The sequence below is a fragment of the Fusarium vanettenii genome, assembly GCF_000151355.1.
Source record: "Fusarium vanettenii 77-13-4 chromosome 1 genomic scaffold NECHAsca_1_chr1_3_0, whole genome shotgun sequence".
In the NCBI taxonomy this organism is placed as follows: domain Eukaryota; kingdom Fungi; phylum Ascomycota; class Sordariomycetes; order Hypocreales; family Nectriaceae; genus Fusarium; species Fusarium vanettenii.
This window is the reverse complement of record NW_003315881.1, coordinates 3,492,461-3,517,369: the sequence shown is the minus strand read 5'-3', so window position 1 is coordinate 3,517,369 and position 24,909 is coordinate 3,492,461. Positions and strand designations below refer to the sequence as shown.

The 24,909-nt window shown below is 53.0% G+C and overlaps 7 protein-coding genes across 7 annotated transcripts; 3 read left to right on the top strand and 4 right to left on the bottom strand.

Moving 5' to 3' along the window:
• Window positions 1-12: 12 nt before the first annotated feature.
• NECHADRAFT_73421 (uncharacterized protein) lies at window positions 13-772 on the top strand. The gene is made up of 2 exons (XM_003054490.1): window positions 13-210; window positions 283-772. Exons 1-2 carry the CDS (start codon window positions 113-115, stop codon window positions 467-469), a joined length of 285 nt encoding a protein of 94 aa, XP_003054536.1. The 5' UTR covers window positions 13-112; the 3' UTR covers window positions 470-772.
• Window positions 773-963: 191 nt separating this feature from the next.
• Window positions 964-3,727, bottom strand: NECHADRAFT_75355 (uncharacterized protein; the record flags this gene model as incomplete). The annotated part of the gene is made up of 2 exons (XM_003053776.1): window positions 964-3,421; window positions 3,483-3,727. The coding sequence occupies 2 exons, from the start codon at window positions 3,725-3,727 to the stop codon at window positions 964-966; spliced, it is 2,703 nt and encodes a 900-aa protein (XP_003053822.1).
• A 753-nt stretch (window positions 3,728-4,480) lies between these two features.
• Window positions 4,481-5,891, top strand: NECHADRAFT_75354 (uncharacterized protein; the record flags this gene model as incomplete). The annotated part of the gene is made up of 3 exons (XM_003054489.1): window positions 4,481-4,631; window positions 4,682-4,815; window positions 4,869-5,891. The coding sequence occupies 3 exons, from the start codon at window positions 4,481-4,483 to the stop codon at window positions 5,889-5,891; spliced, it is 1,308 nt and encodes a 435-aa protein (XP_003054535.1).
• An 838-nt stretch (window positions 5,892-6,729) lies between these two features.
• On the bottom strand, window positions 6,730-8,155 carry NECHADRAFT_75353 (uncharacterized protein; the record flags this gene model as incomplete). The annotated part of the gene is made up of 3 exons (XM_003053775.1): window positions 6,730-7,227; window positions 7,289-7,751; window positions 7,818-8,155. 3 exons carry the CDS (start codon window positions 8,153-8,155, stop codon window positions 6,730-6,732), a joined length of 1,299 nt encoding a protein of 432 aa, XP_003053821.1.
• Window positions 8,156-10,843: 2,688 nt separating this feature from the next.
• Window positions 10,844-13,126, bottom strand: NECHADRAFT_30904 (uncharacterized protein; the record flags this gene model as incomplete). The annotated part of the gene is made up of 2 exons (XM_003053774.1): window positions 10,844-12,603; window positions 12,700-13,126. The coding sequence occupies 2 exons, from the start codon at window positions 13,124-13,126 to the stop codon at window positions 10,844-10,846; spliced, it is 2,187 nt and encodes a 728-aa protein (XP_003053820.1).
• A 901-nt stretch (window positions 13,127-14,027) lies between these two features.
• NECHADRAFT_103236 (uncharacterized protein) lies at window positions 14,028-15,700 on the top strand (the record flags this gene model as incomplete). The annotated part of the gene is made up of 3 exons (XM_003054488.1): window positions 14,028-14,104; window positions 14,159-14,747; window positions 14,801-15,700. 3 exons carry the CDS (start codon window positions 14,028-14,030, stop codon window positions 15,602-15,604), a joined length of 1,470 nt encoding a protein of 489 aa, XP_003054534.1. The 3' UTR covers window positions 15,605-15,700.
• A 281-nt stretch (window positions 15,701-15,981) lies between these two features.
• On the bottom strand, window positions 15,982-23,189 carry NECHADRAFT_65858 (uncharacterized protein; the record flags this gene model as incomplete). Its single annotated transcript, XM_003053773.1, has 3 exons — window positions 15,982-18,056; window positions 19,234-22,930; window positions 22,983-23,189. The coding sequence occupies 3 exons, from the start codon at window positions 23,187-23,189 to the stop codon at window positions 16,093-16,095; spliced, it is 5,868 nt and encodes a 1,955-aa protein (XP_003053819.1). The 3' UTR covers window positions 15,982-16,092.
• Window positions 23,190-24,909: the final 1,720 nt, after the last annotated feature.

The window sequence follows — 24,909 nt, the reverse complement described above, 5'->3', positions numbered from 1 at the left end:
TGACCAAGGCAAAAAAGCATCATCAACGCCGAAACCGCCCAGATCGCAACAGCATTACATCCAACATTACCTCTCTTTTTTAACCAAATACCACCTTGAAAACACCGCCAAGATGAGCTTCCTCGGAATGGGTCGTCCTCAGCCTACCTCGGAGCAAAAGATTGCTGCCGTGGAGAGCGAGATGCGCATGATGGCCGATACCTACAACCGGTAAACAACCAACCCCTCACCTGGAATTGGCTTTGTAGCATGGATTGACAGTATTCACTAACTCTTCTGCAGCCTCCAGAACTCGTGCCAGAAGAAGTGCATCCCCAACGACTACCGCGAGGGCGAGCTCAACAAGGGCGAGTCCGTCTGCCTCGACCGCTGTACCGCAAAGTTCCTCGACACGTCTATGAAGGTCAGCGAGATTATGCAGCAGCAGGGCCAGGCCCTCGGTGGCCAACAGGGCGGCGGCATGTTTTAAGAAGCATTAGATATGGGGGACGACACGAATAGTGCCCCCCTCTCTTTGCAACGAAGCGTATAGATCGGAAGGGCGTAACGGGAAGAAGAATCGCCACCGGAAAGAAACAAGGGCTTGTATGAATATATGCTTGGGAACCGTTCCTCGATGATTAGATGCTTGGTTTTGCGTCACGGGGCGCTCGCATCGATATGAAACCGGAGGCGGACTGGATGATGACATGAATTCAAAGGTGTCGTTGTATAATATCTGTATATGGATTCATGCTACAATCCAAACGAAAAAAAAGAACACCTCCACTACAAGCTCTCTGTGTGCGTCTGTCTGTATCGCCATCTGTCGTTATATCAACGCCTTCTTCCATGGGTAATTTATGCTCCATGTGATGCTTTGTCCCAAAACTCCGTCCCAGAAAACGCATGTGAAAATTCACAACCCCATGACAATGCTCCGTGACTCGACTCGCTCCACCACTAATTATATGGGCGCCCGAATTATGGCGTAGATCGTGTGATATCCGGGCCTGTTCCAATGCCTGTCATCGTTCTGAAGAGCCAATGTAACCATCCTTCCGTCTCGAGCTGGATCTTGAGGTCCTCGGCTTTCTTCTCCATGTCCTCCACCTGCCTCTCAAATGTGACAATGCCATCCTCGACGTCATTCACCTTTGACAGGAGAGCATTGATCTCATAGTCAAGGCGCGCAACAAGCACCTCGACCTCCTTCAAGCCTTCCGTCAGGTGGGATCGCTCCTCTGCAAGGAGTTCATGAGAGCTGATGCGCATCCGTTGACATGCCTCGTTCAACTGGTAGTAGAGAGCATGGAGCTCGTCTTTGTCTTTTGCGTAGCGATCGTCGAGGAGCTCAACTGCCTTGAGCTTCTCCGTCACCCACGGCTCGATGCCCTCCTTGATCTCATCCATCTGCCGACTGAAGAACTGAGCAAGGTCATTGAATGCCTCCAGATTTGCAAAGTCGCCAGTGGTATCCGTGATATCAATGATATCCTCCCAAGCCAGCACGGCTTCTTCGGCATCGCTAAATGACATTCGCCGTGGCCATCGATTCTCATTGAGAATTCTCTCTGTTCCGCACTGGAGCAGCTGGATACTGTGTCGTCGCGAGAGTCCCACGCGCGCGGGCCTGTTCATGCGTTCTGCTTCCAGAACAGGTCCCTGAATGTCTGCTTCATCAACCAGAGATCCAACAGCCGAGGGCGCCTTGGAGAGTATATCCTTGCGCACCTCGGCACCAATGTCCATCAGCTCACCCTCTTGCTCACGCCTCTGAGTCTCACAAGCTGGAGCCGAGGTAGGTTTGATATCGACAGTCGAAGTAGACGCAAAGTGCGAAGTTTGGGGCAGACCTGGAATCACATCCGTGTCACCTCGTCTCATGGCAGCCAGATACTCTTCTGGTTTGTTCTTCCAAGTAAATGCCCTGGGTACCCCTGGGATGGGTGCTGTGGTGGAGAGCATGGCTGTGCTGAGTGCCTGGTTGGAGCCTCCTACACCCATCTCTCCAAAGTCGTCTCTTGTCGAGACCGAAGGCCGAGTGTTGTGGCCTCGTAGACCTCCTCCAACAGCATCTTTGATGCGCCCAAAACCAGACCGAGCGTCACTCATTTTCCCAGCGACACTTTTGAACATATTCTTTCGCAAAGCATCTTTGTCAGCTGCGCCTTCGCCGATGCTAGTAGCGGAGCCAGGAGGAAAGGCTGAGTAGATGCCAGGCGAATCATCTGTCCGCCTCGATTCTGCTTCACTCTCCGCAGGCGCAGAATAGACCCGTTTTGGATTCGAGTTTGAATCGTCATCTTTCCATGGCAGCCCATTGCCAAGCTCTGGACTGTGATTTGGCAGTTCTGCCAGCGTTCTTCGAGGCTTACCGTGCCAGAGCCATTTCGGCCTGTCGCCGTAGGCTAGGCTGACGAACCTGTCAATGTCAAGGGTCTCAATATCAGCAAGTCCTCCTTTGTCCTTGCCTGATACCATGCCCATGACAAGCTCGCCTCTTTTACCTCCGACTTCTGTCAGAGTCGATTTGACCGCCCTCTGCACGCCCCAGCCCTCTCCAGCTGCCGCCTTGGCAGATACTGTGTAGAGTTTGAGAATCGTCTGGCGGTCCAACCTCCGTGTTCTTTCAAGTTTTTGTGATTTTTGGAAATGACCAATACCACGTTTGGTGCTGTCAAGGTCAAAGACGTCCTTCGACACCGGAGCGCCATACCAGTGAAGGCGGTTCCTCGCCCCCATAAACATGCCTAGAAGAGCTGACACAGTGCTCGGCCCTAATATGCCATCAGTTGGCTCAAAGTTGTAGTGCTCAGCACCAACTTCAATCCACCAGTTGTTGATTGCCATCTCCGTCTTGTCGCACAGCAGCCCATCGATGTACTCGTGACCCAACTTGTCAAACATGTATAATGCAACTTGACAGAGTTTGATAAGCTCTATCACAGCTTGGCTGACGGAGACCCGATCGCTAGTTTTGTAGAGTTGTAGGAACTTGGTTTGGGTCGCCTCGGCTGGGTCTGAGAGTGTAAGACCTGACCGCCCTGAGCATCCTAACCGTTTGAGATCCTCGTTGACGATGAATGATGAACGATATTTGCGGATATCGCCCTCGGGGATGAGAATAACGGTAAGAGCCGAGGGGAAGCTGCTGAGGTTTGTCACCATAAGCTCTCCTAGAGCTGTTTCCTTGGGTCTCGCATGCGAATCCTGGATTGCTTTAAAGTAGGCGCGCAGCTTGGCCGGCCAGAGACTCTCCTCCGCCGGCACCGAGAGAACACCAACCGCAACAGAGTGTTTTTCATCTCCAGTATAAGTGACAATGACGAGAGTTGGTGATTTCCTCGAGCACGCCCATTGTTCGACAAGGTAGGATTCGTAACCCTTTAGTATCCCACGACGCTCGACAACACTGACATTACTATCGTCTTCGAGAAATCTGTGCATGATAGTATTAGGACTGACATCGCGTGTGCAAGCCAGGGGAGACGGCGACGAACCGAAAGGCAAAAGGGTCTGCAAACACTATGTTTTTCCGTGGTGGTGCTTGTTGGGGCGGCAAAATGAGAGGCTCAACAGCTTTCTCATGCTCAGCATGAGTGTTTCCTTCGACTAGAGGCAGAGCGCCCTCTGAAGGGCTTGCTCGCCCGGTCCGCTGGACCGAGCCTTTGGCGGTGACGGGAGCGAGATATTCGTCTTCGAGCCGGTTTCGAGGATCCGGTGCAGAGGGGAATCGGAAGGCCATGACGTCGTCGTCGACCCCTGGGGTTTAGTCGCGGCGGTCTCGAGCTACATTCTCGCCGTCCAGCTGCGCGGCGAACGGAGCAGAAGACGAGCAAAAGAGGCCGTCTCCAGGGGTCGCTTGGGTTGTCGGGAGGCCTTTTGTTGGTGTTCAGGTTCAGGGCCTGCATGTGATGCAATAGCTCGAAGAAGGCCTTGCCTTAGCTCTAGGTACCTTACCTACTTGGCTAGGTAGCTGCGGGGCACTAATTCCGTGTGTCCCCACGTGAACCCTGGCGGAGCTGGGGTCGTATAGAACCTTGATTCAAGGAAGCGAGATGGAGCAAGGAGCAGTTCAACACAGGTAGAAGACAGGGAGACGATGGTGAGATAGATGATTTGACTGTATGAGAGAAGCCTTGAGGAATCGACGCATGAATTCGATAGAGTCGCTCTTGCTTAAACAGGTAGCTTTCTGTTAGCTCTGATTGGCCAGGGTCATAGTGGGGATAGCCCCCTTACAAGCAAACCCCCGAAGTTGTCTTATCGATAACAGTGGCCGACGCTATCGTCAGTGGGAGCCGTCACTTGGACCTCAGACGACATCGGCCGTCGATCACGGCAGCGTCATTTCTCTTCCGCTCAAACTGTTACTCAAGGTTTTGGATTAATCCCCTGGAATTCACTGACTCACAAGAAGCCCGATTTTCAGGCTTCACCCGTAATCATCCAGAACTCGGCAACCACAGCTGGTCGAAACCCCAGCGATATCACAGCCATGGCGGGAGCCGACAGCGATCACGTCTCGCCATTTGCGCCGCTCATGGTCGAGCTGGCTCGCATGAGAAAGTCCAATCTCAACGCTGCGATCGATGATGTAGACCAGATCATAGATTTGCTCACTGCCACGCGGGAGCAGGTTGCTGGAGGTTGGCATCCTCAAGCATATCTCATCCGGAGCTGTCTAACGTCCTGATAGAAGCGGACGCGCATCGCATCGGCATGACCATGATGATGCTGCAAAACCCAGTCAAGTCCCGACTCGAATCAATCACACAAGACCTAAAGGAAGTCACAAAGGCACAGAAGGCCTTTGGAAAGGCCTTGGACAAGGTTGGTTATTACTACTTGACTACTGCTGCTGCGATGGCCACTGACCGACTTAGGCGCTCCCTCACCGCGAACTTCCCATGGAGACCGATGCCATGGCTGACCACCCGGGCCTGATCAACCGAGCCATAGCTATGCATCTTCTACGCGAGGGACAATTCTCTGTTGCCTCGACTTTCCTAAATGAAGCTCACGACCACCCTCCGCATCGCGAAGCCCGCTCCCCTCGGCAAACGGACGAAGACGGTGATGACGATATGGATAATGACGACGACGACGACGCCGAACCAGAAGATGATATTCGCAACCTGCACTCGGAGCACCTGCAAAATAAGTTTTCCGAGATGTACAGCATTCTGTCAGAGCTGAAGGACCGAAACCTTGTCCCTGCCATTGACTGGGCCCGCGGCAACAGCCCACAGCTCGAGGCCAAGGGCAGCACCCTCGAATTTGAACTCAGCAAGCTTCAGTTCGTATGGCTCTTCAAGGGCAGCTCAGTCAACGGCCTCCCCGATGACGCCGAGCGTAACGGACCCCTCGGTGCTCTCGCCTACGCCCGTCAACACTTTGCCAAGTTCCAATCCCGACACCTGCGCGAGATCCAACAGCTTTGCTGCGCTCTGGTGTACGCCCCGAACCTCGCCGCTTCCCCCTATAAGCACATCTTTGAGATCGACTCGGCATTTGAGGACGTGGCCATGTCCTTCACCCGGGAGTTCTGCTCCCTGCTCGGCCTTTCTGCCGAGTCACCCCTCTACGTTGCCGTCACAGCGGGCTCTATCGCCCTGCCTCGCCTCATAAAGTACACGACCTACATGCGTGAGAAGAAGACGGAGTGGACGACCGAGAACGAGCTGGCTTTTGAGACGCCCCTACCCGAATCCATGATCTACCATCCCATCTTTGTCTGCCCTGTGAGCAAGGAGCAAACAACGCAAGACAACCCGCCCATGATGCTCCCCTGCGGTCACGTCATCTGCCGCGAGTCTCTACACAACATCACAAAGGCCGCGCGGTACAAGTGTCCCTACTGCCCGACTGAAGGTCACCTTAAGGACGCCGTTAAGATCAGGCTCTAACAAGTGACCCTTCTCTTTGATACCTACTCATCTGCATAGCTTTGTCATTAATTGTTTGGCACATGGTTATTCACTACTCTGGGCATTCCGGCGAACTTGGCGTTGATGGATTTATGGGTTTGCGCAACGGACCACCCCTTAGCCCCTGGTCACTCATGTTTATAGTGTTGCGAAGCGAATGTTGGGATATGCCGCCGACTGCTTAGTAGACTACCTAAGTTATAGTTTCAATACCACATCAACTTGTGAAACACGGAATGTGGGAGCTGTGTTGAATAGTTACGACATCTGACGTTTCACCATGCTGAAACCATCAAACATCATGTGGAACTGCAAAGGAGCCGCGAGTTTCACAACTTCGTGATTCAACTACTTGGTATGTATTCACTATCCTAAACAACCAAGTGCAAGGTTTTCTACTAGGTCGCTCTGGTTATCTCCACGTTCCGTGATTCACCACTCCCACCTACCCCATCGTGGATATTCTCCACGATTCAACTATTCAAAGTGACAAACAAAAACTCCCAGATCACTCATTCAAAGGAATGAAGATTTGTTCAACGCCTAATATGTTTGGGTCTTGACATAGGAAAAATTAAAACCAAGAAAAAAAAAACATAAGAGGATTAAAGGAAACTGCAGACACAACCCGGGGATATCATCTCTTCGCCTTCTGTTCACGCCTTTCTCATTTGGCTACCGTCCGTTCCGAGCCTGCCCTGTCTGACCGGTGCCATATAAGGGAAAATTTTAGTATCCTTTCGTAAATTCGTGTCTTTTTACAATGGTCCCTCGGAGCTTTTGTTGCCTCGGGGACCATGGCTCGTTGATGCGCCGATTAATCAATCGTCATTCGGCTGGGCGCCTGGGGCTTGACGTCCTGCATGTTGATCGAGTTGATGTCGGGCTTCTCCTCAACCTTGCGCTTTCGAGACAGGGACTGAAGGTGAGGCTTGAGGCCCTTTCCAAAGTTGCACATGCATACAATAGCATTGGCGATTGTGAGAAGAATAAGGAGAATAGTGATGACAGCGAAAGCGGTAAGTGATCGGCGGACAGCCTCGTAGGCTTCCTTGTGTCCGGGCTGGTAGATTCGGACCAGCTTGAAGAGGAAGTAACTGAGACCACCAAGATAGAGAATGATGACACACACCATGCCAGGCTTGTTCTCCTTGCGGGTGAAGTAGGCGGCGGCGAGAAGGATGGCGATGGTGATAGGAATGGTGACAATGGTCAAGGCGAACTCGGGATCGTTCTTCTCTGCGACAACGACGACAAACTGAACGATGAAACCGAGGAAGAAGAAGAAATCGAACTTGAGCAGAGCAATGTAAATCTGGGTCGCGTTAGACATTGAACTTGAAGACGTGATATTCTGAGGTTTCAAGGGAACGTACCTGGTAGTGGAGGAAGCGCTTCTTCATGCGGTAATCAGCGCCAATGTTCTTGAGAATGTCCCATGCGTACTCCTGGTAGATCTTCCAGGAGATGAAGATCATGCCAACAGTCGCCAAGGCGATAATGGCGGGAATGGCAACCAGGTAAGGCTTGACATCACCCCAAAGGTCAGCAGCAGTGACGTTCTTCTCGAGGGCGTTGTGCGCCCCAAGGATGTCGAAAGCCTCCTTAATCTGGTCGACCTGAATGGCAGTGTAGACCATGAGAGCCAGGTTGGAGAAGCAGACTCCGATAACCTGGATAGTGTTCTTCTGGCGCAGGGCATCCCAAACGACAACCAGAGTATAGAGGAAACCGAAAATGAAGAGGGTTAGGAAAGTAGGAATAGTCTTGTACTGGGACTGGACCTTGGGCAGGTTGATATGAGGGCCGAGATTGAACTGGAACTTGCCAAAGATGTAGCTGCAGTAAGCGTTAGTGATGAGGCTCTGGGAAGCTGACACGTGAGGGGTTGCGAGCAAGACTTACGCCTCAAAGCAGATACACAAAACGGCCTGGAGAAGAGAAACTGTCATGAAGCAGGCGGGCCATCGGCTCGTGAGGAAGCCCGTCTTGCCGTTTAGTGTGCTCGTGGCTGGAACAGATGGAGAGAAGCCTTCTCGATAAGCGTAGCCTTGGTTCACTGCAGGATCGACGCCAGCGGTGTCGGCAAAGTTGGGTTGAGTGAAGGCTGCGGGTTGAGGAATAGGCTGAGGAGCAGGCTCTCCGTCGCTGTAGGGCTGGTTGTAATGACCTCCATAGCCATAACCGTGCTCAGGGCCGAGGAGCGACCTGCGAGACTCTAGTCGGGTAGCCACGGTGTGCATATGATCGACTCCAACCGGGAGTCACGGGAATCAAGTCGAAAAGAAGATGACGATGATCGTCAAGGTCGTTCGATTGTCGATAGACGACGATGTCGATGGATGAAGAAAACTCGAGGACGCGTGGATTCGGTCGGTCGTTGGTCAGGGTCTGTGATGGAAGCTCACGCGGGCGCCGACGCGGGGAGGAGCGGTTGGTAAATAAAGCCCCTTCCTGGGCGATAATTAAACAAGGAAAAAGCAAGGTCGCAAGACGGTAGATGACGAGAAACGAGAGACGGCGACGCAATTGCGAGGTTTTTGGTTGTTGCTGATGAGTCGATTTGTTCGACGCAAACGGCCAGGGGAGGATGGATGGGATGAGATTTGAGATTGATGGGGGAGAAATGAGAAGAAGAGGCGAGAGGCGTTAGAAATGGATGTCAGAGAGCAAGGTCCAGTTCGAGGCCGCTTGAAACAGGCCAGGCCTGGCCAAGTTAAAGAGAGCGCGCCCAGGATCAGTGGGTGGGAAGCCCAGAAATGGGAGGATGGAGTGGATGGGCGGACAGGGGTGGCAGGGCAAGGGGTGGCAGGGGTCCAGGCGTTTTTTTTTCTTCCTGGGGGACGGGCGGGACTCGGCGGTGGGTGCAGCGTCTGCCAGTCCAGTGGGTTTGGGCCGCTAAATTCGCAAGCCCCAGTGGATTCCTACTTTGGATGGACTGGGTGCCGAGTGCAATCTGTCTCAGACTTGTTGATATTTCTCGGTCGGCTGAGGATGCACTGTTTTCGTATCTCGCACCGTGACCGGCAAGTGAATGAGAGAGTAAGAGACTGCTCGGTGAACACACACTACTGGGGCCGTCTCGGCATTTATGACGCAGCCGGCGACCATGCTCATGTCCTGACTGAGTCCTAGCCTAGACACACCGAATAGAATGGAACCGACCCGGTAGCAAGGCGTTGGGCTGACTGACGGGGACGGCACCGTAGACGCGGGATGCTGCGTCTCTAGCCTCTAGACTTGGCGGAGGGCTACTAATCACTGTGTGTGTGCATGATCAGCCTTGGAGGGATCCCATCCCATGAGAGCAAAGCATGGCATGGGAACTGCCGGCCACCATGGGCGGTGCCATCTAGAGCTATATGTGCTTGCATTAGGTAGTGCTAGACGCCTTGTAGGACAACTTAATTAATGACAACCTTGCATATCGTCATTCGAGTCCCCGTTGCCGGGCTTCGAGATTGCAGAGGGCTATGGCGATCGCCCGCGAGAATGCCCAGTCCTGGGGAGCAATTGTGAGGCAGTGCAAGTGATGCGGTCAATCTGTTAGTGCATCCGACCCCAGGAGAACGTCCCCGGCATGCAGATGGGTGTGGAGTGTCAGCCTGACATGATCTCACTAACAGTGGCTACAAAGCACGGGGCTTGGATGCAATGTCCGTCGGACTCAGCCCAGTCACAGCCACCTCTGCTCAAGATGCCGTCACGCTGCCCCCCTCGGTTGTTGTGCAGTGCATACAGCGAGGTGCTAAAAACAGCAGACGAGAACCAAGTGATGGCTGGGAGTTCATCTGGTGTTGAGCTCTCCTCTGGGTTGATTTATCATTTACCGCTTCTTTCACATCCATCACATGCAGCCCTATCACAGTCAACCGCCAGCCACCTCATTCCAACCACGTCAACGGGCTCGATGCACGGGTAGATAAAAGGTAATCGAAAGTGCAATTAAGTTGGTGAGTGTGTCGAAGCCTGGGCAGCTGCCCACTCGTGATCTGCAGTGCAGTGTAGTGCACTATTTTCATGATTGCCAGTTCACACTCGGGATTGTGATGGAAAGCATCCCTTAATTCCGCGGGCTTTGATTCCAGGGCCTGGGGTCATACAGTAATGCAGCCGCTTACTGTATCAAGGTTGCCCTGTTGGCTGAAGCTGCCCTGCTCGGGACAACTCGCCCTCGTGTCCCTGATATGAGACGTTGTAGTAATCGTCTATCGCGATCCACCCACGTATGCCATAAATAATTCGAGCCATTGACAGAGTCCCCAGTCGGATGCACGTCAGCTCGTAAATGTCCATTTACCGTCCTATGCCAATACCCGCTTCTCGTTGTTGTTGTCGTCATCTTCAATCCCGGCCTGCCCGTCAGACTGTCACCGCGTCAGTGCCAGAGAGTGGATGGATGTCAGATCAGGTACTGAACTGTCACTTGGGTTGGGGCTTTGCAACTTGAAGCGATGCATCTTGATGCTGTGACATGTATCATTCTAGCCTTGTTTGATGCACACTTCCCCTTTCAACCGAGTGCAGATGCGGGAGAGCAGCCCCGGTAGCAGAGCCTCGATTTTAGCTTTGCTCCAGCTATTCGATGGATCCCTTGCTCGATGCAGAAGTTTGTCTCACCCGTTGGAATGTATCAACGCGCGATCGTGATCAACAACGGTCCAAGACGTGGCGGCGGGACACCCGCGTTGCTGTTAGTTAACCTTGTCTTTAATTAATCGCTAGATATGGAATTGATCGTGCCTTCCCTCATGTGGTGTTGGTGGTATCTGGAATTGGGCAGGTGTTGTAGATGCGTGATCATACCTGCCTCCATTGACCAACCTGCACATTATTAAAAACCACCCCTCTTCCGCAAACGCCATATATCCATCTATAAATCCCAACCTCACATTAACATCAACATCAACTAATCCCAACAGAGTCAAGGCTCAAAGGAAATCGAGATCCCAGGAACCCCATCCATACCCGAGCACAGCCTCCTCGTTCACGCCCCCGGCGTTTGAATCGGTTCCATTCAACCACAGCGAATTCGTCGTGGTCTGCTGCGCCGCGACTCCAACTTGCCCAATCTTTTCAACCTCCTTCGTCTCAGGAGCATACTCGATTGACTGGAAGCATGTCGCCTTTCCCAGAAACTGGTGCAACAGTCCCGTGAAGCTGGTGATGCAAGGCCTCACCAGCTCTTCGACGCTCTCCTTGCCCGTCGCCGGGAATACTGTTTGTGTACCAAAGTACGCAGTCGCCATGCTTCCGTGTCCTGTCATTACCCCCGCAAACTGCTGGATTATGCGAGCTGCCTCATGTGCTACCGTCCATCCTTTCGGGAATGCTTCTAGGATAGTGATTAGGACGGCTACTTCGTCCCTGGCTGCGAACGGTGCCGGCCCTTGCGCTCCCCAATCGTTTGAGCCGCATGATGCCACAAAGTCGTGCATCAACACCAGACACACGGGTAGCAACCTGCATAGTGACACCCGGTTCAGAGGCAGCTGTCGTTGCTGCAGGAGAGCTGAGTTGGCCTGGAGCTGCTTTCGAGCAAACTCGAGCAGCTCTGACCGAGGCACCGCCGCCGCCGCACTGTTGAAGTGGTTGGGGAAGTAAAGGAGAACAAGTAAGTGATAATACTGTGCACTTAGCCAGGTGATACTGCTGTGGATAGGTAGGTTGTCGGCCTCCATTGGCGACATAAGGCACCCGTTGCTGTACCAGTCCTCAATCTCTGACCTCAAGCTGCTGAGCACTGCGCGCCGATCTAAAGATGAGATACCTGCAGTTTCTGCGGTTCGTTGCAGATGTACCGCGTGAAGAATCCGATACTCTAGTTGCCGAAGTTGTATGACATGTCGGCTTGTCTGCAGGTTTCGAGCATACACGGCTCTATCCGTACTCGCAAACTCTTCAACCGTGAGTCCTGGGAGTGGAACGCTGGAGTGTTCATCCGTTAATGCCACTGGGAGGCCTTGAGATGCAGCCATCATGCGATCCAGGACGAATATGCTCCAGTATAGTCGATGCCTGAGCTCCGTCTCGGCCGGTGTACGAGGTTGGTCGTCTGGCCTCGTCAACCCAATGACCATAGCCTGACGAGCAGCGATGCCGACGATAAAGTATGCGGAGGTCGCTGTGGGATCGAAAAGGGAGTATAGTCCCAAGAGGACGAGGATCTGTACCGACTCGACGCCTTCATTGCAAAGACACTCCTGGATGATGTCTGGATAGACTACATCAAATCGCTTGGCCGTGTCGCTCGGTATCTGCCCTGCTCGTACTAGAGATGTACATCCAATGGCCATGACAAGGTACAGCAAAGTCATGGGAGGATCTTGGTCCGCGGGAGAGGCGTCTCCTAGGGCCTCAAGGTCACGGCGTATCTTGACTTGATCCACAAAAGGATATGCTCGGTTAACATGACGAAAGAAGGCATCGACGAAACGACTTGGCGCAATATCGGGAGGAAGGGCTTGCCGAGCGATCAGCCGCCGTCTGGTGATAGAGCCATCACTCGAGGCTTGGTAAGAGAGATGACTGCTCGTGGTTCTCACGGTCCCCGGATCTCTGTCCTCTATTCGCACGTCACTGCTCTGCTGCCCGGTCATGGGGTGGTCACGCCCACGGATCAACGGGAGAGGTCCGGCGGTATCCAACGGAGGGGTCGCCGGACCCGGAGCCCTCGAAAGGGGCGATGATGCTGCACCCGAGTTTGTGGAAGGCCCCACGCCGTTCCGTTGCCCACCGCTCAGTACGGGGCCTAGATCGACTCCAGTTTCGATGGCATCTATCCCACCCTGCTGACCTGGCGGGAGCAGGTTCTCGTCGATATAGCGGCTAAGCCATTGCACACGCGAGCGAAGCTGGTGGGCCTGGGCCTCCGCGTTGGCAATAGGGCTAGTGTAAGAACATCTCTGACCGGCGCTGGCGCAGAGAGAACACACGGGATAGGTTCGACTGCACTTCTTCTTGAAACTGCGACAGCGATCACAGGCCGGAGCTATGGGTCTCCCTCCCGAGCCGCGAGCCGTTGACGGAGGCTGTCTCGGCTGCTGCTGTCCATCCTGTCGGCGAGGTTGCGCATCTCGCTGGGGTGCATCCTGCAGCCGCTTATCAGGAGACACTGGAGGTGAAGCGGACCGGGCCCGACCGGCATTTCTCGGGGATGGAGACACCCTGCGGAGGCGGAAGCGGTGGATCGAAGCCTTCATATCAGATGCCATTTCGGGAAACCGGGGCTCTTGCGAGCGTCATGCCTTGGAATCAACTGGCCCTGGTGAGGCAAAAGAGAGCCGACTGAGTTGAGAGTGAATGGATTGCCATACAGATGGACGACGGCAGATGTAGTGAAGCTGGAACCTGCCAACATTCAGGAGAGTACACAAGAGGAGAAAAAAGGCAAGCATCTCATTTGACAACGGTTCCTGTTCGACACGGAGCCGCATGCGCCATCCTGACCGTTGTTGACGAAGGTGGACCAGATTGCGTGCTTGCACGAGGTGATAGCCCTGGGATCAAGAGGGGACGTTATCAGACTTTGAGCCGCTACGACACTAATGGCAGTTGACCGAGCCGCGAAACCCGTTAGCTTTGTCAATGGTGAGGATTCATGCATATGGGAATACGACAAGGTCAGAGATATGAGATTTTGTTTCTGGAGGAATATCCAGATCTAAAACATCAACCAGGACCGGAGAAGCTGGGGCAGGGCGGCCAAGCTCCGATGCCCGGAGTCGGCGTCGCGCGGAGCCCGACACGGGATTGCCAGAATTGGAAATCGGGCCCAATTGGGTAATCAGGCCATCCGTGATGGAGGATGGAGCGGACCGGCTCCAAGTCACAACTACAGGGTCCCATGAGGCTATTTTGCGGGATCCATCGGCGGCGTGGATTTCAGATGGTTAAATGAGACCACGCGGGTGCTTGACATGAAGTTTGACGGTTGAGTTTTAAGATATTTATTAGGAAGCTTTGCAGCCGAAGCACGCCTTTAGTCGTCCTACGGTCCTACCTACTCATTCACTCCATCACAGGTATTCAACACATCTACGGCATATCTTTTGCGTCTGTTTGCCTTAACCTTTAGAAGAATATTTAAGGAATTTGGTATTGGCTCGACTTCCAATGCCTCTGGCAGAGAAACTTCAGGTTCGCCGCATCGCCATCATCGGCGCCGGCCCAAGTGGTCTTGCAGCGGCCAAGTACGTCTCACTGATACCCATTGTAAATCATGAGAGCTGACAACAACCGTTCAGATACCTACTCGCAGAGAAGAAATTCTCCAAGGTTCACATCTTTGAACAACGTGCTACTCCAGGTGGTGTCTGGAACTACACACCCCTCGCCCGCGAGAATGGCTTCTCTGTTCCGAGAACGAAGCCAAGCAGCCTTCCCGACCAAGCCCTCTGGCCCAAGGATGGCGGGGAAGTCGAGTTCATGTCGCCCATCTACGACTTGCTCGAGACCAACATCCCTCATTCACTCATGAATTACACCGACAAGGAGTTTCCCCAAGGCTCATCGCTGTTTCCCCGACATAGCGCTGTGCTGCAGTATCTCAAGGAGTATGCTGAGGATATTACTCCACACATCTCGTATCAGTCTCAGGTTTTGAGTATCGAGAAGCCTGGGACGGATAAGTCTAAGCCGTGGCAGGTTGAGGTGCTTGATTTGAAGGCGAACAAGGCGACCAAGGATGAGTTTGACGCTGTTGTGGTGGCCAGTGGTCATTACAATGACCCCTTTATCCCCGATATTCCTGGACTTGTCGAGTTTGACAAGGCCTATCCGGGTGCTATTTCGCATTCCAAGTTCTACCGTCGACCTAATGACTACAAGGACAAGGTAAGCAATATCGTGCACATTTTCACAGCCAACGCTTATTGATCTTGTTATAGAAAGTCATCGTTGTTGGCAACTCGGCTTCTGGCGTCGATGTGAGCGCCCAGCTGTCTGCAGTCGCCAAACATCCCATCTTTATCTCTGAAAAGGAGAAGCCCACAGTGACACCCCCGACCAAGGAGTCGTGGGCCGCCAACGTGCCCCAGATCGTCGAGTTCCTCCCCTCGAAGCGCGGCGTCCGCTTCGCCAACGACCAAGTAGAGACCGACATTGACGCAGTCATCTTTTGCACGGGCTTCCACTACTCGTATCCTTTCCTCAAGTCGTTAGAGCCATCCATCGTTGTTCCCGATGGAGGCTATGCGGCGCATCTGTGGGAGCAGATCCTCTACACGGCTGACCCAACGCTTGCGTTCCTCAGCGTTCCCCAACGTGTGGTACCTTTTCCCATCGCCGAGGCGCAGAGCGCTGTTGCTGCGCGTATCTGGTCTGGACGACTCAGCGCGCCCACAACAGCAGAAATGGAAGCCTGGATAGAAAGTGAGCATGAAAAGAAGGGTTCCGGCAAGGCGATTCACCTCATGCACTCCCCAGAGGACGTGGACTACATAAACCGTCTCTACGAGCTGAGCAAGACAGCCCCCAAGGCTCCCGAGCTGGGACTCGAGAACGACGGAGAGGGCAAGAGACCTCCCTACTGGGGACTAGACAAGCGCTGGGTGAGGGAGAGGGTGCCCAAGATTAAGCTTGCGAGTCGGGCTGTGGGGGAAAAGAGGCACGAGATCAAGAAGCTTGAGGATCTTGGGTTTGATTATGAGGAGTGGAAGAGGACGCTCGAGGAGGGGGAGAAGTTGTTCTGAGTGATAGACTAGACTGAGCAGGTAGACTTGTTGCGCTTATGAAAGACTTGGTTAATTTAAATTCGAGGAGGAATGTTGAAAGGATGATGGTTCTCCGAGTTTCACAAGTGAGCGATGTTTCGGCTTTGCTCTTTGGTAGATTCGTGCCTTGCACCATGGTAAGAAGAGACTTTACTCCTTCTAATCGTATGACTACGATTAGATAGCGAAAAGAATAGACACCGATAAGTAACTGGTGACTATACCCTAACGATACCTATAGATATCAGATAGTCAAGTTGCTGATACCTACCCAGATAGTTTACCCTATCTTATCACATACTGTGGAAAATCAGCTTCACAAGAGGACATTGAATGAAACAAACAACTTTTAATTACATTACAATCTAAATGCTACGCTTGAGACATGAATAAAAGGACATGTATACCAAAAATGCAATCCAACTCTACATGGGTTGAACCTCTGTGAGAGCATGTTAAACGCCAGGTTAGTTGTCAGTCGCTTTCTCATTGTCATTTTTCGCATCCTTCCTCCCCTTGAGCGACATGAGACCCGTCTTGTGCTCCTGATGCTCCTTGCTGAGGTTCACCTGCTTGATCATCATGCTGATGATGAGGGCCAGACCAGCAAAGCAGGTATAGACAATGTACATTGTCTGCAGGCTCTTCCAGTAGGCCGTCTTGGCCACCTGACCTTCATGACCGCTCATCTCACCCACGACCTGTACGTTACCCGCCGCGTTGGAGCCCGACAGCAAGTTCGCTAGGTCGGGGCCCAGCTCCCGCTCGAGCTTGGGATACTGCCTCTCCATCTCGTTGTTGAAGATGACACCGCCGATAACAACCGACACCGAGGTACCAAGCTGACGGATCAGCGAAAAGGTTGAGGTGGCAGCGGCAATGTCTCGTGGCTCGATGTTTGTCTGCAGTGCGATCAGGGGCGCCTGGAAGTTGGGGCCAATACCAAAGCCCGCGACCATCTGGAAGATGATGATCTTGACCCAGTTCGCACGTGGCTCGAGATTGATGAGAAGGCCAAAGCCCAGGACAGTCACAAACATGCCCGAGACGATGACTATCTTGTAGCGACCCGTCTTCTTGATGATGATGCCAGCTGCGGCTGAGACGAACGACAGGGAGAGCACAAAGGGTAGTAGATATACGCCAGAAAGCAAAGACGATGCCCCGAGTACGCCTTGAAAGTATAGCGGTAGCCAGTAGCTGCCAGACATGAAGACAAAGGCATGTGTAAAGGCCAGCCCAAAGGCCGCGTTGCTGTTTTGCTTGTGGAAGAGATAGGGAGGCATAATGGGGAACTTGGCAACCTTCCACTCATAGACGAGAAAGATGGCAGACGTCACGACGCCAAAGATGAGGAGGCAAATGATGGTGGCCGAGTTCCAGGGAAAACTGACACCCCCAAGCTCGATTCCTAGCAACCACATGATTGTGCCGCCGATCATGAGCAAACTGCCCGGCCAGTCGAGAGCCAAAAGACCCTCCTTCATCGGCGTCCGGGGGTTGTGCAGCTTGAGGACAAAGATCAGGATGACAATGGCAACAGCTGACAGGGGCAAGTTGATATAGAAGCACCAACGCCAGTTGACTTGGCTGGTAAAGACGCCGCCGAGGATGGGACCGACAGCAGAGGCTAGTGCCCATACCATGCCCAAGATGCCAAAGTACATGCCTCGGTTCCTTATGGAGAAGAGGTCGCTGATGGCGATGTTGGGGAGCACCACTAGACCACCTCCTCCAACGCCTTGAATGGCACGCGAGGCGATGAGCATGGCCATATTTTTGCTCACAGCGCATAGCAGAGATCCGATCCAGAAGGTGACGGCCGCCACGAGGATGATGGGCTTCCTCCCAAAGATATCTGACAGTTTCGTCCACGTTGGTAGGAAAGAAGCATTTCCGAGTAGATAAGCGCTTCCTATCCAGATATAGCCCTGACTAGACTTGAATTCGTTGGATATCGTAGGAACAGCAGTTGTGATGATGGTGACATCCAAAGCGGCGAGGAAGAGCGCAAGTCCGAGCGCAAACATGATTAGGAAGGTTTCGAGCTTGGTCCGCCCAGCCTCGGGGGCAGGAGCAGCCGCCGGGACATTGTCATTTCCTGGGCTTGCCTCTGCATTGGAAGGAGAAGGAGCAGCCCCGTCTCGCTCAATGTCGTCGAGCGTGGTCTCAGAACTGATCCTCTGGTTTGGATTTGTTGTCGAGGCCGCCATTGTCAAGACAGGACAGTTGACAAGACTGACGACACTGAAGAAGCGGAAATTCCGTAAATGAATTGAATTGAGAGTTGTCAATGTAGTTGCAATAGACCTTTTTCGGAAGGCGCCGTAGACCGCGTCGAGGAATGGATTGCTAATCAATAATGCAGAGCAGTGCACTCCGCTACTTGATTGTCTCGTCGTCAGAATGTTTCGAGGAATCAGCCGTAGTACTTATATCTGCTGCATCGTCGACAACGCAACCTCTTCACCTTGTCCAATTCAGCAACCCGGTCGGCATTGTTTGGTGCTCGAGTCGAAGGGGGTAAGGAAAAGCAGAGACTTCGGTATGGCTCTCTTCTCCGAAGACCGGGGTCCAACTCCCTAATACGGCTACCCGGCTCACAAGGGCGCAATGGAGTCGAGTCGTCGTCAAGTGCCATTTCGTTTCGTTAGGTAATTCGGCGAATGAATCTTGGCCTGGGGGGGGGGCCTCTTGGAGGGTGGAGCAATAGTTCCTTTGAAAGCGTCAACCAAACTGAGATTCAACCGAGGAGGGTGTGGAGTCTCCCAACCCTTGGTCACTTTATTGCCGGTTCGTAATTCCGATCCTTCGTCGCGGGGACGACGCCCAAGATCTCTCGGAATCACCCTGGGTTCCGTCTTATGTTGGTCTGTAATTGGTCTTGGGCTCTTCAACGTCATCCCCATCGTGAGACTCGCGCCGCGTCATGATTCATAATTCTGTACTGGCTTCTTCCTCCTCCTATCGCCGAGCTTGCGACGAGATGCTCTTCCAGTTGCCGCGTAGATCTGGCTAACATGACAGGGATGACTCACCTCGCCGATGGCTCTGTCGAGGTTTGTCGACATGGTAACCTTGTCGCTCAGGCAGTTGAGACGGTATTTGGTCAGCCACCACAAGTGTGCGAAAAGTCACCATGAACGTTTTTGGAAGTTAGACGAACTTTGAACTGAGGCCTCATCAACTCCGCAACCCTCTCCCACATGGAAGCATGTCTGATATAAGTTGGATCCATGGATCTTCCCATGTCTCAACCACCCACATGGCAGGCCTCAGCAAACACCTCCTCAGCCTATGCGTTATGTCTCAACTGACATGTCGGACAATGCAAGCCACGCGCATCTCTTCTCCAACCGAAAATCACAACCTGACTGACCGGTTCTCCTTTGGGGAGCTTCGCATGAGCTTGTACTTTAAAAGTCCGCAGCTTCAGTGTGTGGTAATAATACATCATGTTTAGTAAATGTCAATTGTACATGCCCAACGCCGATCCCAGCCTCGAAATACCAGCGCCGTTTTCCCTCGCTCGTGGAGCCAAAAGATTTCCCTCCTACACGACCATCCTCTCATGGACTCGGCCACCAATTAGAAAATCTTGGTGATACTCTCTCTGGAAATGACACTGTTCTGTCGCTCGTCACGTTTGACACGGAAGAAACTGTCGCAGAAATCGCTGCATCTCATATGTCGCAAAAACTCCTCGTCGTGTGTGATGACGATGAGCTGGAAGTTGCTCTGGGCCTGGCGAGCTTTGATAATCATGTGCAGACTCTCTGCCAGACTCTTGATGTTGTCGCGGTCAAGGTTGGTTGTAGGCTCATCCAGTGCAATGAGACCACAGTTGACGCCGAACGACTCGGCCAACGCCAGACGGATGATGATGGATGCGAGAACCTTTTGACCAGCCGAGCATCGCCCACGCATGTCCATCTCCGTATCTTGCTTGACCATGCAAAGTCGGTAGTTGTAGTTGCGCTTGCCCGTGCTTGACTCGTTGTCTGAACGAATGAGAATTGTGTCAATGTCGGTACCTTGGTATGTGCTCTGCCACAACTCGCCAGCGATGCGGTTCACTTCAGACATCTTCATCGAGTGAAACTGCATCACCGCCTTGTCAACGGCCGAACTGCACTGCGCGAGATCTTCAATCGCAGCCTTGGTAGTCTCCACGCGAATGTGTGACTCTCGGTACTTTCTCTTGGCATCTTTGTAGTCCATCTCCCACTCCTGAAGCAGTCTTCCGAGCTCCTCGTCCTTGGTCTTCATGGCCCCCATGACAGAGCCACGCTCCGCGAGAAGGCGGTTGTAGTGGTCCTCGTGCGCACGAGCCTCAGCCTGGAGACGTTCATAGTCTTCGTCTGCGTTGCGGTCCTCGAGCTCGGATATCTCCCCGCGGATCACCTCGACTGTGCGAAGATTCTTGCGGTAGTTGAGGTTATCCCTGATGTTCTTCTTCTTCCGGTCTCCGTTATCAATGTCTTGCTTCAGTTTGTTTGTGCGGACTGTGAGGTCTGTCACCTCCTTTTCAGTGTTCGCAATCGTCTTTTCAAGCGTGGCAATGGCGCGCTGGTTAGATGCAAGATTCGAGGGGCCGCCTCGGTCGATGTAGTCTTGGATGTCCGTGTCCATCATCTTCATCTCGCTGACAGAGTTCGCAACACTGTCACGGGTATCGGCAATGACTTGCTCCTTTGATCGACCACGTCGAAGTACGTCGTCTCGGGCGGACCTTGCCTCGTTGATACTGGGTTCAATGCTCTCCAATTCTTCATCGGCGCGTTGAATCACCTCTCGCTGGTGAGAGAGTTCCTCCTTCAAAACCTGAATCTGGTTTTGCAGATCCTTCTTCTTGTCCAGTTGCCCAGCTGCACGGCTAATCTTGTTTCTCAGTTCACTCTTCTCAAGCTCGAGTGCGCTCAGCTGATCTTTCATGCGCTGACGGTCCGTGGTCAACTTGGAGATGCGGTTCTTCAGGCTCCTCATCTGCTCAGACACGCCAGCCTGAAGCTCGTGGATCTCGTCAGGGCTTCGAGTTGCACCGCCCGACATCTGCTGAGACATGATGCGATCGACCTGAGTCTCTGACTCTCCGATATCCTTGACAGTCTGGGTAATGTTCATGACAGTCTTGGACATATCTTCCAAGTCTTTCTGCTTTTCTTCTTCGGCCGACACGACCGATGTTTGCTCTTCGAGCTGCCTCTCCAGAGCGTCAAACTCGACCTCAACGGCCTTGCATTCGTCGCGAAGGGACGGGAGCTCAGCTGACAACCGTTCATAGGTGTCGTAAACTGATCGTACCGACCGCAGCTTTTCAAGGCTCGCCACTGCCTCCTTCAGGTCCTTTTCAGTGTCAACTTTGCCCTTGGGGTCGAGATTCTTCTCAATCTTCTTGCTCAAACGTTCCAAGCTTGCAGCTTGGTTGTCATCAAAGTGGCGCTCACAGAGCAAGCACTTTCGCTTCGAGTCAAGCATGCGCTTACACTTGTTGTAGTAATCCACAAGGGCGTCAAAGAGACTCAGGTCATTCCTCAGCTCTTCAACCTGCTGCTCTGCTGTCTCAACCTCTTCAGTGTAGTCCTCAACAATCGCATTGTCTCGGACCGTCTGGAGAGCATCGACGACCTGTTGCTGACAGCTCGTGGCCTCCTTTGACTTCCTGTCAAGTGATTCCTTCGCCGTTCTCATTCTGAACTCAACTTTCTGTTGCTTCTGGCGTGTCTGGTCGCGTCGCTTCTGAGCGTCCATTACAACCTTGTTCTGATCCTTGACAACCAACTGGAATTTGCTATCAAGCGATTCCGGCTCCCAATCGCTACCAATGATCTTATCCAGCTTTGCCTTCCACGTGCTTGTCAGAGTATCAAGCTTGCGTTTGCGGTCGGCAAGTTCCTTTTTCCTGTAGTCGAGTTGAGCTCTCTCCGAGGCGAGACGAGTGCACTCGACCAGCTCTCTGCCCAGCTTATCGCTTTCATTCTCAAGTTGATGAAGCTTGTCATTTTCGGTCGATAGTTGATTGTCCCAGTCCGCATTCTCAAAGGCCTTCTGAGATGTCTGGAACCTGCTGTCGAGGTCTTGCATCTGCCCATCCAGGATAGCCTTGGCACCCTCATCAACATCGATCAGACCCGACTCGTTGTGGAGAACAGCTGTGCGTTTCTCGATGGCAGTCATCCGTTGTTTAGCTGATACACGATCCTGCGTTCGGGCGGCCTTGCGACCCTCCAGCTCAGTAATGACACCAGTAGCTCGATCCAGCTCAACTGAGTTTTCCTTTTGGAGGCGTTCCAAATCTCGCTTCTTCTCATTGAGAAGCTTCTGAAGTCGATCATTAAACGACTTCACTTGGTGATCAGACAAATCGCCATCAAAACCCGAGAAGCCATATGTCTGGGCAGCTTCCTGGATCATCTCCATGCGGGTCTTGATCTGGCGCTCATACTTGTCCTTGTCGGACTGATGCTTGCCTTGCTCTGAGAGTTTGGCGGACAGGTCTTTCCGTGAACGCGCCAGCTCGTTTTGCAACTCATTATACTGGGTTTTGTTTTGGTCAGCTTCTTCTTGAAGATGCTGCATGCGGTCTTCATAGTGGGCAAGATCGCTTTCTAGTCGAGCGTCATCCTCTGGAAGTTCATCTATCGTAGCCTTGAGCTCCTTGACGGCCTCTTCTCGGTACTCGAGTTGCTCGCGCTTTGTGTTGAGGTTTTGAACGATCGCAAGATGGCTGTTGGCTGTCTCTCGGATTTCCCGGATTATTTCCTGGGTGTTGTCCATTTCAGTGCTGATGGACTCGCACTTGGCCCTTGCCCCCTCAATATCCTCTTGCAGCGCGTTCATTCTCTTTTCGGCTCGGTCACCTCGGTCCTTGTTCACTTTGTTGTGGGCCTCATCGTTCTGGAGTTTGCCTAGTTGCTCGACCTGCTTCTTCCTGAGCACCTTGAGGTTGTCGATGGCCTTGGTGTACTTCATGGCCTCAAAAATCTCATCGAAACGCTTCTTCAAGGCGGCAGGTTCGCTTAGCGGCCAAAGGGACTCGTCTTGGTGACAGAATATGACGGCATCAAGGATCGCAGGTGAAACACCAAGTCGCTCGGGAATCATCTCATCAAGTTGAGCCGTACGGGTCGATGTAGTCGTACGTTCCCCATTGTTGACCACAACGAGGGAACAGTCAAGGGTCTTCTGGGAGCGGGTGGTTTTCTTGACAGTGAGTTGTATACTTCGGGTTGCGACATGTTGACGGTCGTTGATCGATCGGAACTGCAGCTTCACCTGGGCCATGACCTCTTTCTCACCACATAGCTAGGAGCTGTTAATGGGATGAATAACTAGCATTAGGAGTGTGGCATCGCACCTTGGGATCATGGATGAAAGCACCGCCCTTGCTGTTGGGCGGCAGCTCACCGGTGGTAGCATACTTGAGACATTCGATAATGGTAGTCTTGCCGGAGCCGTTATATCCCACGATCAGTGTCAGTGGGGTGTTGAACTGGATGGCCTCTCGGACGGAAGGGCTGAAGGAGCGGACGCCCGAGATGGAGAGCTTGTCGATCTTCGACATGCTGGGCGGCTACCGCATCGAGGGTCGGGCAAAGGCGAAGTTCGCAATGAGGGCCGAGAGTATCTACTAGGTCCAAAGGAGTTGATTCTTTGAAAGGGTGCTGCACATCCAAGTGTGGATTAGGCAGCTGAAGTCGAATTGCATGGGTGACGCGACAGGTTGCACCCAACGCGTCGAGTGCCGATGCGAGGTCACGTGTCTCGCTTTTAACCGTAGTTCCAGCGGGCTTACACGGGCAAGTGTTTCTCCCATCCAAGCGTAGCTTGAGCGAATTCTCGTTCACTAATCGGATTATTCAAGGATCCATACAAGCCAGGGAATCCCGGAGCATTGCCTCTTTGCAGCAAGGCCAAAGATGCGAGGGCTTGAGGATTCCTGCTTGGCATCAGTTGAGGTCATCGATCCAGCCATTGTTTCAATTCTCCATCATGGCAACTTGTTGGTTTCTTGAACGCCTCCCGGACAGCCGGCTTGACAATTACGTCGGATTGACGTCAGAAACCAGTTCAGAGAGCCCCAGGACCCTGAGGGGCGACGGCGGCACTGAGCGGGCCGTTTTTGACAGAGGGGGGATGGTCGTGGCTTGAAAGTTGGAAGGGTCCAAAAACGAGGTTGAACCCTTGCACCACGCAGATCCAGATGGATGTCCATTTTCCCTCTAAGCAGCGTCTTATCGTACTAACAGAGAGCTACAGGGGCCTTGCAGCCGGTGTAGGATTCCAAGAAAGAAGCAATTTTCAAGACATGTTTCCCTCAGATGGTCTCGTGAGACCAATCTAGGTTTTCTGGCCTCATCAGACCGCTCTCTCGATGACCTCAGTTCTCAACGATGCCACGATCTGGAACCGCGCAAATGGATCCCCTAAGACGGCCCCGCGGTGATCCCCCTGAAAGTTAAGCTGCGCGTCCATCCTGACGGAAGGGCAAAATCGACCCTTCACGCCTCAGGGCATTTGAGCCTCGAATGAGACGTCGCACAAACTGAGGTAAGCTCCCTGGATAGTGTGGGAGCGGGCCGCGCTACTGCCCGCTGGACCCTTACGATGGAACCCACTAAGGGCGTGCAAGGATGCAGACAAAGGCTAAGCTGTTACTGTCTAGGCCAGTCAGATCAACGAGACGTCGTCACTAGGACCAGACGCCCGCTTTTCCCGGGGCATTTCCTCCGGAGTTGGAGAGCAGCATTGGCCAGCATGTGGATTGAGCCGTAAAGGCATTGGAAAAGGCCAGCGAGAATTGCCCAGCCAAGCAAAGCACCGGCCAACTTGGGCTCCAGCCTGGCTCAAGAAGGTGTGGTGCTATGATTGCGCAGCATCTGGGCATGACGTTTAATACCAGTTTCCCATGTGTCGAAGACGGGAATTCTCCAAAAGTGCCATGTTTGACCGAGCCCACAACAACTCTGCTTGTCATCAGGCCTATAGGGAGCCAGTCAACAAGGGAAATAAAGGTCTGCTCACTGACTTCTTGGGTCTTGCTACCGGACCTTCTGCTTGACTCGGAAAGCGGGCCTTTGTCGTTGCCTCTGGGACGCTACCTGTCTACCTACCTTGGTATTCCCCCAGATTGTTTCTAGAGACGATTTCCCTCTTCACCTCATCATTCGTACATACCTCTTCCCTGTCTGCCTACTCGTCCTTCTACCTGCCAATCTATCCATGATTATCCGGGCCCCGTGCGACGTTCTGACTTTCATTTCATAACCCCTCCTCCCTCGTAT

Coding starts and splice junctions, on each gene's coding strand:
- NECHADRAFT_73421 (XM_003054490.1), top strand. CDS start 113: ATGAGCTTCCTCGGAATGGGTCGTCCTCAGCCTACCTCGGAGCAAAAG. Junction 211..282: donor ATGGCCGATACCTACAACCG/GTAAACAACCAA, acceptor ACTCTTCTGCAG/CCTCCAGAACTCGTGCCAGA.